The 12777-nt window shown below is 37.9% G+C and overlaps 1 protein-coding gene across 2 annotated transcripts in view; it reads left to right on the plus strand.

Moving 5' to 3' along the window:
• Window positions 1-12777, plus strand: part of LOC136857231 (uncharacterized) — a 277547-nt gene that overhangs the window by 39033 nt on the left and 225737 nt on the right. For both annotated transcript variants that reach the window (XM_067135712.2, XM_067135713.2), the window contains exon 3: window positions 10174-10929. In XM_067135712.2, the coding sequence (XP_066991813.2) occupies window positions 10276-10929 (654 nt within the window). In that variant the 5' untranslated portion in view covers window positions 10174-10275. The remainder of the gene's footprint in view (window positions 1-10173; window positions 10930-12777) is intronic.

Raw genomic sequence — 12777 nt, forward strand, 5'->3', positions numbered from 1 at the left:
ATTCTTCTCCGTTTTCCTTGACCGGGAGGTCGTATATGACAGTTCGGTCTCATCTTATTCTGATGTTGCTCACTTAGCACCACCCGGGGGACATGTGTAGGGTAATTTAAGGTTAAACCTACGGACATGAGCAACAGTGGTCCCCCAGTCAGGTTGTGAGTTTCACAAATAGGAAAAGTCCTCTCAGTTTTACTGCGTTGATGGGGTGAAAGTTCCTTTTGGGGATCATTGTAAGTATTTGGGTGTTGATTTAAGGAAAGATCTTCATTGGGGTAATCACATAAATGGGATTGTAAATAAAGGGTACAGATCTCTGTACATGGTTATGAGGGTGTTTAGGGGTTGTAGTATGAATGTAAAGGAGAGGGCATATGTCTCTGTTAAGACCTCAAGTAGAGTATGGTTCCAGTGCATAGGACCCTCACCAGGGTTACTTGATTCGAGAAGTAGAAAAATCCAAAGAAAAACAGCTTGATTTAATCTGGGTGATTTCCGACAAAAGAATAACGTTAGAAAAATGTTGCAAAGTTTGGGCTGGGAAGACTTGGGAGAAAGGCGACCAGGTGCTCGACTAAGTGGTATGTAATACCAATATAAATGGTCCATTATTGAACATTATAAATTTTCCAGCTAACTCATTCCTGGTTGCCAGCGTTTTGCCCTCATGTGCTAAGTTGGGCTCATCAGTTGGTACTATGCACATCCACAAGATGCATAGTTTCTCATAGTGCATTGTGCATTGGCACTGCTGGAGGCTCCAAGTAGCCTATGCAGTGGCTTCCACAGTATGCACTAGCCATGCGTCTTGGTGGGTGTGCTAAGTACACGGGGGTGTAACGCTGGCAACCAGGAATGAGTTAGCTGGAAAATTTATAATGTCCAATAACGGACCATTTATATTGGTATTTTAAATTTACTCATTTGGGACAAATATTTCAGGTTCACTATGAGAATCATCATCTATATCATAAGCTGTACGTACCAAGCTGTCAGTGAAGAGATTAGTAGATGAATAAGTTTGAGTGGTGTCTTTAAAAGTAGGAAAGAACACAATATGAAGATAAACTTGGAATTCCAGAGGACAAATTGGGGCAAATATTTGTTTATAGGAAGGAGATAAGGGATTGGGTTAACTTACCAAGGGAGATGTTCAATTTCTTCAAAATCATTTAAGAAAAGGCTAGGAAAACAACAGATACGGTATCGGCTACTTAGGCGACTGCCCTAAATGCAGATCAGTAGTGATTGATTGGCACTGAGATAATTTCAGCTTGACAACACTTGCATGTAATCCTCAAAGAAAAATCTTTTCACCCTAGAAATAGCATATCCTGACTGCAAAGGAACACCTCAACATACCAGCAAATCATTATTTTGTATCACTTACTCTGTAAAAAAAAAAAAAAAATATATAAACTCCTGATGGTTAATGGTTTTATATGGGACACATGACATAATGGACATAACAGTTATTTAAAGTTCAGTAAAATCTGCTCTCTTTATTTTTGCCGACTAATTCCCAGGTGAAGCTGTCATGGATGTAGGAACCAAGGATTGAACACTAACAAAAGAGTATTTAAAATCACCTTTGCACACATGTTCCATTGTCATCCCAGGTATAGCAGCACAGGAACTCAATTTACCTACTAACACTACCTGTTCACAAGAATGAATCAAAGGCCCTGCAGTGTATCTTTTCATAACACTTTTCCAATTTTCATGCCCATATCTCACTTTGCAAGGAATTATCCTTCTGATGTTTAGGTACAGCTGTTATCCAATCTACACCACTCCCTTCCTTTCTTGTTTATAAATTCATGCTGATTACATATTTAATTATACAGCAACCCCTTTTCCCTGGTTAGCTTAGGTTAGGTTACAAGTGGGCGGTTACAGCATAATCTTGCACTGCGACCAATTATAGCTACTGTGCTCCCTCTCCTGCCGCCCATACGGAGAATGTGAAACCCAGTGTTGGTACATAGCTTATCCCTGTCGAATAGCACAAAGGGTCCTGCTCAAAGCGCAACGTCTGATGGACGAATCATTACCAACAGCATCACATGCCCTTATTCCATACAAGCACTGCAGAGAGGTTTGCTACTGAAACCCGAGCTTTTGACATGCAGGGAATTGTGTACTACCTCCTCTCCTACCCCACTGACCAGCATTCATATGGTGAAATTTTTCCTCCAACTGAACTCGAGCAGGCTAACCGCAGCATGAGACCATAAAGACTTGCAAGTATGAAGAATGAGATTTCCACCTAATCAATACTTTATTACACAATGTTTAAAGTTACATCTACATTACATTTTGTAATAAAGTATTGATTAGGTGGAAATCTCATTCTTCATACTTGCATTCTTAATTCATCAATATGGACAATGAAGCTGATAGATTATAGTACCATAAAGACTTGACAACTTAATGATCATGGTCACCATGCAGGTTAGTTTCAAAAGTAAATCCTTACAGTAAAAGTAGGTAACATGTTGTTTTATTAGGCAGAAGATACTGAATTAATATTACTGTATCAACTTGCATATAAGTAGCAAGAAGGCAGTTGTCACCCAACCATCAGATTTTCTGTGTGAACTCACGAGTTCTAGTACACGCGTTCCCACCTCGGCTATACAAGCCGGGCGAGCAGTCTGCTGGTGGCAGGAGAGATGAGCCACATTTTGGCTTATTTCTTTTCTTTCTTTCAATATATTACATTCCTTAAATTTCATTAATATTTCCTACATTTTTCTCATTTTCTTTTTCCTTTCTTTTATATCAGCATTAGATGAGAACTCATTCCACCATTTTAATACAAAAAGATATAAAAAATTTAACTTAATTCATATCTTCAAGTGTCTTTTCACTTTCATTTTTTAAAGTCATTAATCTCCATAGATACCTTCAACATTTTTTACGTTGTTTTCTTTATACACAACTATATAGAATTTCCTTTCCACTGCAATAATATATTTGTTCAACTCACATTTTACTATGACAATACTTTGCATATATGTTCAATTCTACATCTCATCAAGATTATGAATAATTTTAAAGTGTATCTTATGCTTCTCGGTGATAAGCAGAATATCATAAGACTTCTTCTCCTGTACCACAACAACACTATGCACATATGCCCATTCCACATCTCATCAAGACTGTGAATTTTGAACTGTATCTACGTTCTGGATTTAAGACTTCTTCTTCTTGTATATTCCTACAGCTAAGTGAACTCATTTCTTACAACAAATGTGTCTTCAGGAAATTCTATAAGCAATATTTCATAGTGTCAAAGTTATATGTTTTAAGACCATCTTTAAAACAACTGCATTTCAAATACTGTTTTCTACACGCGATATGGCTGAAGGTGACCTTTAAATAGGTCGAAACTAGTCCCATTAAATGTTTATTTAATAAAAACTATTTAATTTGCATTGAAAAGGCGGAATTGCTCACTTATTATTTTATTTCTTTTAAGGCCAGTTGTACAAACAAGGAATAAATCTCCGTATTACTATTCCTGGTATAGCCCATTCCTGGTATATCCTTGAGAGTCTGGTGTACCATTCCACATTATTCCGTGATTAGCTATACCAGGTATAACACCAGTGACAGAAAAAGGTTGGCAGTGGTTGCATCATAAAATCGACCTGCACTTACATTACTCTGAAAATTCATATTTATGTTATTTTTCATTATACAGATACAATTTTTGACCAATTACATAATGAAAACCAACCTTTACAAAGAAATGTTGCATCAGTATCGAAGACACTTACAGCAAGCAAGGCGTCGTTTGGCATTGACCTGCATGATATGTGGCTTATGGGCAGCCGCTCGACCATGAAATCCAAGTTTTCTCACCTCCCGCCGAACTGTCATAGTACTTGGAGTGGATCCTGATGCAGTTTGGAATTCCTATGTGATGGTCTGGATAGATGCCTGCCTATTACACTTGATGACCCTCTTCAACTGTCGGCGGTCTCTGTCAGTCAACAGACGAGGTCGGCCTGTACGCTTTCGTGCTGTACAAGTCCCTTCATGTTTCCACTTCACTATCACATCAGAAACAGTGTACCTAGGGATGTTTAGGAGTGTGAAAATCTCGAATACAGACTTCTGACACAAGTGGCAAGTGACACCCAATCATCTGACCACGTTCGAAGTCCATGAGTTCCACGGAGCGCCCCATTCTGCTCTCTCACGATGTCGAATGATTACTGAGGTTGCTGCTATGGAGTATCTGGCAGTAGGTGGCAGCACAATGCACCTAAGATGAAGAACGTATGTTTTTGGAGGTGTCCGGATGCTTGTGATCACATAGTGTATTATATGTAACAATCATTTCGGCTTTCTCTGTTGTTTCATCCATACTGTCTTCATAGTGCATTGAAGTAATCAGAAGAAATTTTTCCCCTTTCTAGGAATATAGGATACTATTGTGCAATCTTTGCAAAATCCAAACATTGTTGATGGAACAGTTCTTGACTGCTGTTGCAGAAACTGTGAGGGAATCTGATGCTTATTTTTCCTTATTGTACCTAACAAGGTCAGATTATATAGGCCACATAGCTCAACACTTGTGAAACAATTGTCTGTTGTGACATTTCTGCCTGTATGATTTATTGGTCTACATATTCTATCCACAACAGCTGGAGGGGTATTGCTGGTATTATAAGATTCATCAGGCTGCATACTAACATAAACTTCTAAAAATGGAGTGTAAAACCTTTTGGCATCACAAAGTACATAGACCTTTAGGCCATACTTGTTTGGCTTGGAGGGTATGAACTGACGAAAACTGAATTGTCCACGGAAACATAACATCATTGCATCAAACGGCCACGTACTGAGACAGACTATAATGTTTTTTAATAGTTTTTCACAAATTTATCAAAGAATTTTCTGATGAGAGCACGTTTATCAATGGAAAGTCTTTCCTGGTGTGTCATTCTGTCATCAAACATTCGGTGCTACGTTAGTAATCTGAATCTCTGAAGTGACATGACAGGGCAAATTATTTCATAACTACCATCTGTAGCAAAGAGCTCATATGCATTGAGACTATTAGATTTTTTCACACCACTCAAAAACAACATACCTATCAAAGCTTTAATTTCATCACTCTCAGTTGGTCTAATATATGTTTCCCTTTTGCACTTTCCTTGAGCTGTTAGTGTTATGTGTTGATAGGTAGAAATGACTATAGGTTCAATCATTCAAGCATCAATAAATTTCTTCCAGATTTCTAGCGGCTCTTTGATTCCCATGACCATTGAACTAGCTCCTGGTAATAGTGTAACAATATGTTTTGACCTTGTTCGTATAGCTTTGATGGACCACAGGGGTCTCTTCCCACATCGCGCTCGCTTGTTTCTCTCCCTGTCCGCCTTCTGCGTGACATCATGTGGTATGAGACAGCGGTGTCGCCCGTCCTGCTGACACGTATTACCTCTACAGTCTAAAATGGTCATAACTTCTGAACTATTCATGCAAATAATGTCCTGACAAGGTTATTGTAATCCTTATTAAATACTGGAGGAGGTCAAACAATTTATTTGATGAGGAACTCGAGGATAATATCGAAATTTTTATTTAATTTTAAGAGTTACATTTTTTACCGCGGACTGTAGCATAAAATCGCTTCTAGAGGGCAGCCGGTTGGAAATAGGTATGTGCCATCACGAACTTTTTTGTAGAGGATTCTATGCTCTACATTTTGTACACTTACACTTGGGGTCTATCGTTGATGGTTCATGCAGCGTAAGCCAAGAAAGTAAGTGACCGACTGACATTTTTATCTCTTTCAACGTATTTACTGTATATCGGATCACGGATATATAGTAATTTTATAGTGGTTCACTACGTGAACAGTGTTCGTGTTGTCAGTATCTGAAGTAGAACCACTGTACTGATTAAAATGCAGTTAACATATTATGGAAACATGTGTGGCGCTATAAATTGTCAGCACGTAAAAGAACTCCCGTGGGACAAAATTACGCCACCTCGAGTCTCAGAAAACCATAAATGTTCGTGAGACGTAGCACAAATAACATTATTATTATTTCGCATATTATCAAGACAATAACGACAACAACCATCATAGCCAGTTAGTTTGCTACTGTGATGGCATAACAATACCTCCTCGTCAGCAATGCTTGGTTATTGAAACACTTTGTAATAAACTCTTGAATATCTCCATTATTACAGCTCGTACAGTAAAAAGGTGTCAGATATAAATGACTAAATGAAAATCATATTTTCTGTAATTATTGTTATGTGCTAATAGCCGGGCTGAGTAGCAACTCAAATGGTAGATCGCTGGCCTTCTTAGCCCAACTTGGCAGATTCGAGCCTATCTCATAGTTAGTGGGACGTACAATCCAATAACATTAACATTATTATGTGCTAATTCTTATATTTCTGAATATAGTTCGAAGCTCGTGAAATAATACAGTATCCGTGATCCGAAATACAGTAAATACGAAGAAAGAGACAAAAATGTTGTGCGAGAAGAGACCTGTTACTGGATCTCGGTTATTTCAAAAGGGGGCCTCGCACATCCCAGTCATGAGTGGTTAAAAAATATAGCCCAGTTCAAAATTTCATTTGGTGTGTTTCACGGTAAGACTGTATCCAGATGCAAAAAAGTGAAAACTCTTACTTCTATTATTAAGTCAAAATTTCCAGTATTCCATGACATAATAATTTGTCTCTACGCAAGAACCAGGACATTTATTAGGATATGGCATTTTAATGTAAAGAGTAAGGAGCTAGCACTGAGAAAATATGCCAATAAGAAGGCTAAGCTTTGGGCTGGTTCATCAAGTAATTAAGTCTCCTGACACGTACGTTTTAATAATTTAATATAATTCCATAAAGATGTTGATTTGATGCATATTTTCCTATGCCATTTAATCTAAATATTTACTTCATCAGGAAGTAAATTAATTATTTTGAGTTGCATGGCAATATTTTATTTCTTATCGTATTATATGTCATGTATTTGATAGTTGATGTTCTACCTGCTCAGCATGTGACGAAATTTAACGCATTTTCACGTTTTAAAATCTATTGGAAGTGCCGTTACTTATCGAATCGGACTAAACCAGACTGTTATTTGATGAAAGATTGAGAAGATGTTTCACAGGCACGAGCATTCACAGGCTTGCTGTACTGCGACTGTGTTCCTTACTCGCTATCGTTCATACCGCGTGACGTCAGAGCGCTCCAGCCAATGGAAGCTTCAACCGCCAGAGTAGCCTACCTTATATTCTAGTTGCCTTGTTGATGGACATTGCATTTTCCACTTTGTCATATCTTTTTCAAAGTAATATAGGGAGTCATTACCAGTATAAAACAGTTGTTCATTGTCAGGATCCATTTCCTATTTACTGTCGGAATTTTCCGCACTAATTTCGACTTAGTCCAACTCTTCACTATAACTGTCATTAGCTTCAATTTCCCAGTTGTTGCTGCGGTCATCAAACTCGGCTTTGAGATGTTCCCTAATACTGGCTTGTTCTCGTTCAAAACTCATTTTCCTAAAACGTAGAAACTGAAGAGTACTTAAAAAAATTTGCCAGGCTGATATCTAAATAAAACAAATTACTGCACCATTCTTAATACCAATATAAATGGTCCGTTATTGGACATTATAAATTTTCCAGCTAACTCATTCCTGGTTGCCAGCGTTTTGCCCTCGTGTGCGAGGTTGAGCTCATCAGTTGGTACCTAGCACACCTACCAAGACGCTGGCTAGTGCATACCGTGGAGGCCACTGCATAGGCTACTTGAAGCCACCGGCAGTGCCAATGCACTATGAGAGACTTTGTCTCATTACCAAAAATTGATGCCTGCTTGGCAGTCAGATGACATAGATGTTGATTACCATACAGAATCTGAAATATTTGTCCCGAATGAGTACATTTATAATACCAGTATAAATGGTCCGTTATTGGACACTATAAATTTTCCAGCTAACTCATTCCTGGTTGCCAGCTTTTTGCCCTCATGTGCTAGGTTGGGCTCATCAGTTGGTACCTAGCACACCTACCAAGACGCTGGCTAGTGCTTACCATGGAGGCCACTGCGCAGGCTACTTGGAACCACCGGCAGTGCCAATGCACTATGAGAGACTTTGTCTCCTTACCAAAAATTGATGCCTACTTGGCCGTCAGGTGATATAGATGTTGATTCCCATATGGAATCTGAAATATTTGTCCCGAATGAGTAAATTTATAATACCAATATAAATGGTCCGTTATTGGACATTATAAATTTTCCAGCGAACTCATTCCTGGATGCCAGGGTTTTGCCCTCGTGTGCTAGGTTGGGCTCCTCAGTTAGTACCTAGCACACCTACCAAGACGCTGGCTAGTGAATACCGTGGAGGCCACTGCGTAGGCTACTTGGAGCCACCAGCAGTGCCAATGCACTATGAGAGACTTTGTCTCATTACCGAAAATTGAAGCCTGCTTGGCCGTCAGATGATACAGATGTTGATTCCCATAGGGAATCTGAAATATTTGTCCCGAATGAGTAAATTTATAATACCAATATAAATGGTCCGTTATTGGACATTATAAATTTTCCTCCACGGTATTCACTAGCCAGCGTCTTGGTAGGTGTGCTAGGTACCAACTGATGAGTCCAACCTAGCACACGAGGGCGTAACGCTGGCAACCAGGAATGAGTTAGCTGGATAATTTTTAATGTCCAATATCGGGCCATTTTTATTGGTATTATAAATTTACTCATTCGTTACAAATATTTCAGATTCCCTATGGGAATCAACATCTACATCATCTGATGGCCAAGCAAGCATCAATTTTTGGTAATGAGACAAAGTATCTCATAGTGCATTGGCACTGCCGGTGGCTCCAAGTAGCCTACGCAGTGGCCTCCACGGTATTCACTAGCCAGCGTCTTGGTAGGTGTGCTAGGTACCAATTGATGAGCCCAACCTAGCACACGAGGGTGAAACGCTATCAACCAGGAATGAGTTAGCTGGAAAATTTATAATGTCCAATAATGGACCATTTATATTGGTATTATAAATTTATAATATCCAATAAAGGACCATTTATATTGGTATTTTAAATTTACTCATTCGGGACAAATATTTCAGATTCCGTATGGGAATCAACATCTATATCGTGCACCATTCTTGTCGAACAGTTAATGCTACTTGAGCTGTGTGGCTTTAAATATGTGCACACACCTAAATTAACTATGAAGTATGAAGAAGACTGTTCTTACCTTACGATTGCATGGTTTCTGTAAACAAGGTTGGTGACTACGATCTGTAAGACCATGCATTTGATTAGTGACTGCATGTGTTACAGACAGGAAAGTACTGTACAAGAATGCACAGTTGGCCCAAGTACTAATGATTTGGCAGGTATACTTAAGATTACAAAATTTGAAGCTACCTTGCTGCGCTCTTGCTCTAGCGGAGGGGGAATTGGATTCAATTGTTCTAACCAACGGTCTTTGACATCATGTGTCACTAACGGAGGGTTAATCTCTTAACTTCTCTATTCTTTCCTTACCATTACACCTCTGAAATGGGTCGGTAGTCATATTCTGTTTTGTGACTTACCTTCAGGGGTGCCAGAACCCAGGCGTTTGTTTGGGTGCCTCAATATTGATGGGGCTTGTGAATGATCATAGAGCCAGGTAGATGTAGATGACTCTTATTGCAGAGGTTACGTTCCAAGGGAAAAGAGGATGGGAAGTCATTTGGTTCATGGCAGATGAGAATATTTTTTACTGTAGGCTTGGTGAGCACCTGAATGTGAGTCGGGTGCTTTTGGGGAGAAGATATCAGTTAGTGTGAGGTGAAGATGAAAGTAGGTTGAATTGATGATTTAAAATATAAAAATTATACTACTTTCTTGATGGGCTTAATTCCTTTTGGTAGTTATTGTTGTTGGTATATATTGTATACGAAGGCATTGTTGAGATCTTCATCCCTTTATACTGTAATTTAGTTTCAAAACTTGATGTTTTGAAATATAAGACTATATCTTGAGGTTTGTTGAGGGTTTTATTTCTTTCAGAATAATTATTAATATATATTTTATATCTAAAATGCATTTATAAAGCCTTTACTGTAATTCGGTCTTATTGTATTATTTTATAATATTTTTTGTTTTACTTTTTCAGTTTCCAGCTCGTGAGACAGAACCGTTGATCATTACCATTAAAGGTGAACCCTCAATTAATCAAGTGGAGTCCATTTTCATTGACAACATAAGCATTTGAAAAATGCCAAACAAAAACAAACGGAGAAAGGAGAAGAGTAGTAGCCAAGGACAACACCATGAATCACCATCTGACTCTGGATCATTAAATAGGAAGGCAAAGTCTCCTATTCGTAGCCATGTAGCATCAAAAGCAGTTTGTGAAAATTCTGTTCAGTCAGTTTGTAGTAGTAATGAACTATCAAGAATGAATTCTGAAAAATCCGATGTACTGACTACACATTCTTCTCTATGTGGTCAAGAAAATGCATCTGGGAATAGCTGCTCTAGTAGCTATGTATCAAGTGCCCTTCTGCAGACTCTTCTGGAAGGAAATCTTAATGTAAATGTTAAGGCAAAGTTCAAGACACAATTGAATGAGAGAACTAAATGTTGTTCTTGCGGGAAAACTAACATTTTAATTGGTACTGATATAGAAGACTTTGGTAATTACATATTAAAACTTTTGGAAGAAAACAATAATTTGAAGCTTGAAAATGCAAGTTTGAAATCAAAACAATCTAAATTGCCAGATGAAGTATTTGACCTATCAGAAAAATCTAAATTATCAGATGATGTATTTGACCTTTCCCATCAAATGGATGCTGGGCAAGACAATTTGAACTCTGTAGTCTATCCAGATTCAGCTAACGTCTGTAGCGTGAACACTATGGAGATGGTGAGTAAAAGTGGTTGCTTATAATTTTTAATATTTTTAAACACTTTTTTGTCATATAAAATACTATCTGTTACCCATGGCTGCGCTCGCAAGGATTTGGTAAGTTCATGAAAAACAATCGTTCCTCGGTATTGCACTAAGATATTATCTGAAAATCCCTTAAGTATAAAAACTGACCGAAAAATTCCATTTCATTTACCCCAGAACCTCTTTGTAAACCACGTTTGTAACATTGCCTTTTGGGGCTAAAATGACCAGGCAGAGCTAAATCAGGAACATGCGACATGGAACTCTACATGTGAGAAACAGTCCTATTTTAAGTGGAAAAAAGGGTTTCTTTTTTCTAAAGGAGATTCCAAATACTGCTTTTCATGTCTGTAACATTTTAGTTTTTGAGATACAAGTATCCTCATAAAGAGAATTCAACTCTTTCTTTACTTATTTTCGATCTCCAGCTTAAGTTTATTTTCCAAAAACAAAAAGTATGTGTTTCTTTATTTTTAAAGGAGATTACAAATACCAATTTTCACGACTGTAACATGTTAAGTTTATGAGATACACTGTAGATATACTCATTTTAAAAGCAGCCCCACTCCTTGGCTGAGTGGTTAGCGTTGAGGCCTTTGGTTCACAGGGTTCCGGGTTCGATTCGAGGCTGGGTCAGGGATTTTAATTCCGTGTGATTAATTCATCTGGCTAGGGGACAGGTTGTTTGTGTTTGTCCCAACACTCCCCTCTTCATATTCACTCAACATACTACAATACCAACCGCAACAGGAACATGCAACAGTAATTACATCTCTACACACAGGGTTGGTGTCAGGAAGGGCATCCAGCCGTAAAATAGGGTTACCCACATGTGCATCACAGTTCGCACCTGCAACCCCACAGGTGTGGGAAAAGCGCTAGAAGAAGAAGAAGAAGATACTCATTTTAAAAATTCACCAGCCTTTTTTATTATTTCATCCCCTTAAGTTAATTAAAAAAAAAAGTTGTGTTCATTTATTTTTAAGAGAGATTCCAAGTACCAATTTTAACGTATGTAACATCTCCAGTTTCTGAGATATATTATGTATCCTCATATAAAGAATTCAACTCTTTCATCACTTCTTTTCACCCCCCGCCCTCGACCCTTAAATGGATTTTCTGAAATCAAAAATTTGTGTTCTTTTATTTTTAAAAGGGATTCCAGATACCAGTTTTCATGTCTGTAACATGTTAAGTTTTTGTGATATATTGTAGATAATCTCGCTGCTGTAAGAATACTGGAGCTGACATTGCCATGGTTACGGCAGTTCGTTTCTTTATCCGATTCCTAGAGCAGGGGGAGTGTGGTGCCAATATCTCTGTGACGGTTGGTTTTAGGGTCTTAAAACATGGTTTTCGGGCCCATAGGGCCTACCAAGTTTTGTTCTTTGCGTCAAGGGGCTTAAATTGAGCTTTGTCTCGTCCTTGTACAACAAATTTGATATTTTGCGTATATTAGCCTATTATTTTTATATCTCCTCCACCATGTCCCACACCTCAAATTGTTTTGAAAATAAAATACAGCCAATGTTACTCACTGGCAATGTAGCTTTCTATAAGCGAAGTAATTTTTAAAATCAGTTCAGTAGTTTTTGAGTCTACCTCTTACAAACATACACATTTTTCCTCTTTATAATATTAGTATAGATATAGATTAGTATAATTAGTATAATTTTAGTATAGATTAGTATAATATTAGTATAGATGTAGATATTAGTGTAGATATATGTAATTAGCATTGGATTTATATGTATGCTAAATTTTCACAATACACTTGCAACTAAGGTCAGTGGAGGTAAAAATCTTCCCTTAATTTTTAAA

Source organism: Anabrus simplex, chromosome 1, assembly GCF_040414725.1.
Source record: "Anabrus simplex isolate iqAnaSimp1 chromosome 1, ASM4041472v1, whole genome shotgun sequence".
NCBI lineage: Eukaryota > Metazoa > Arthropoda > Insecta > Orthoptera > Tettigoniidae > Anabrus > Anabrus simplex.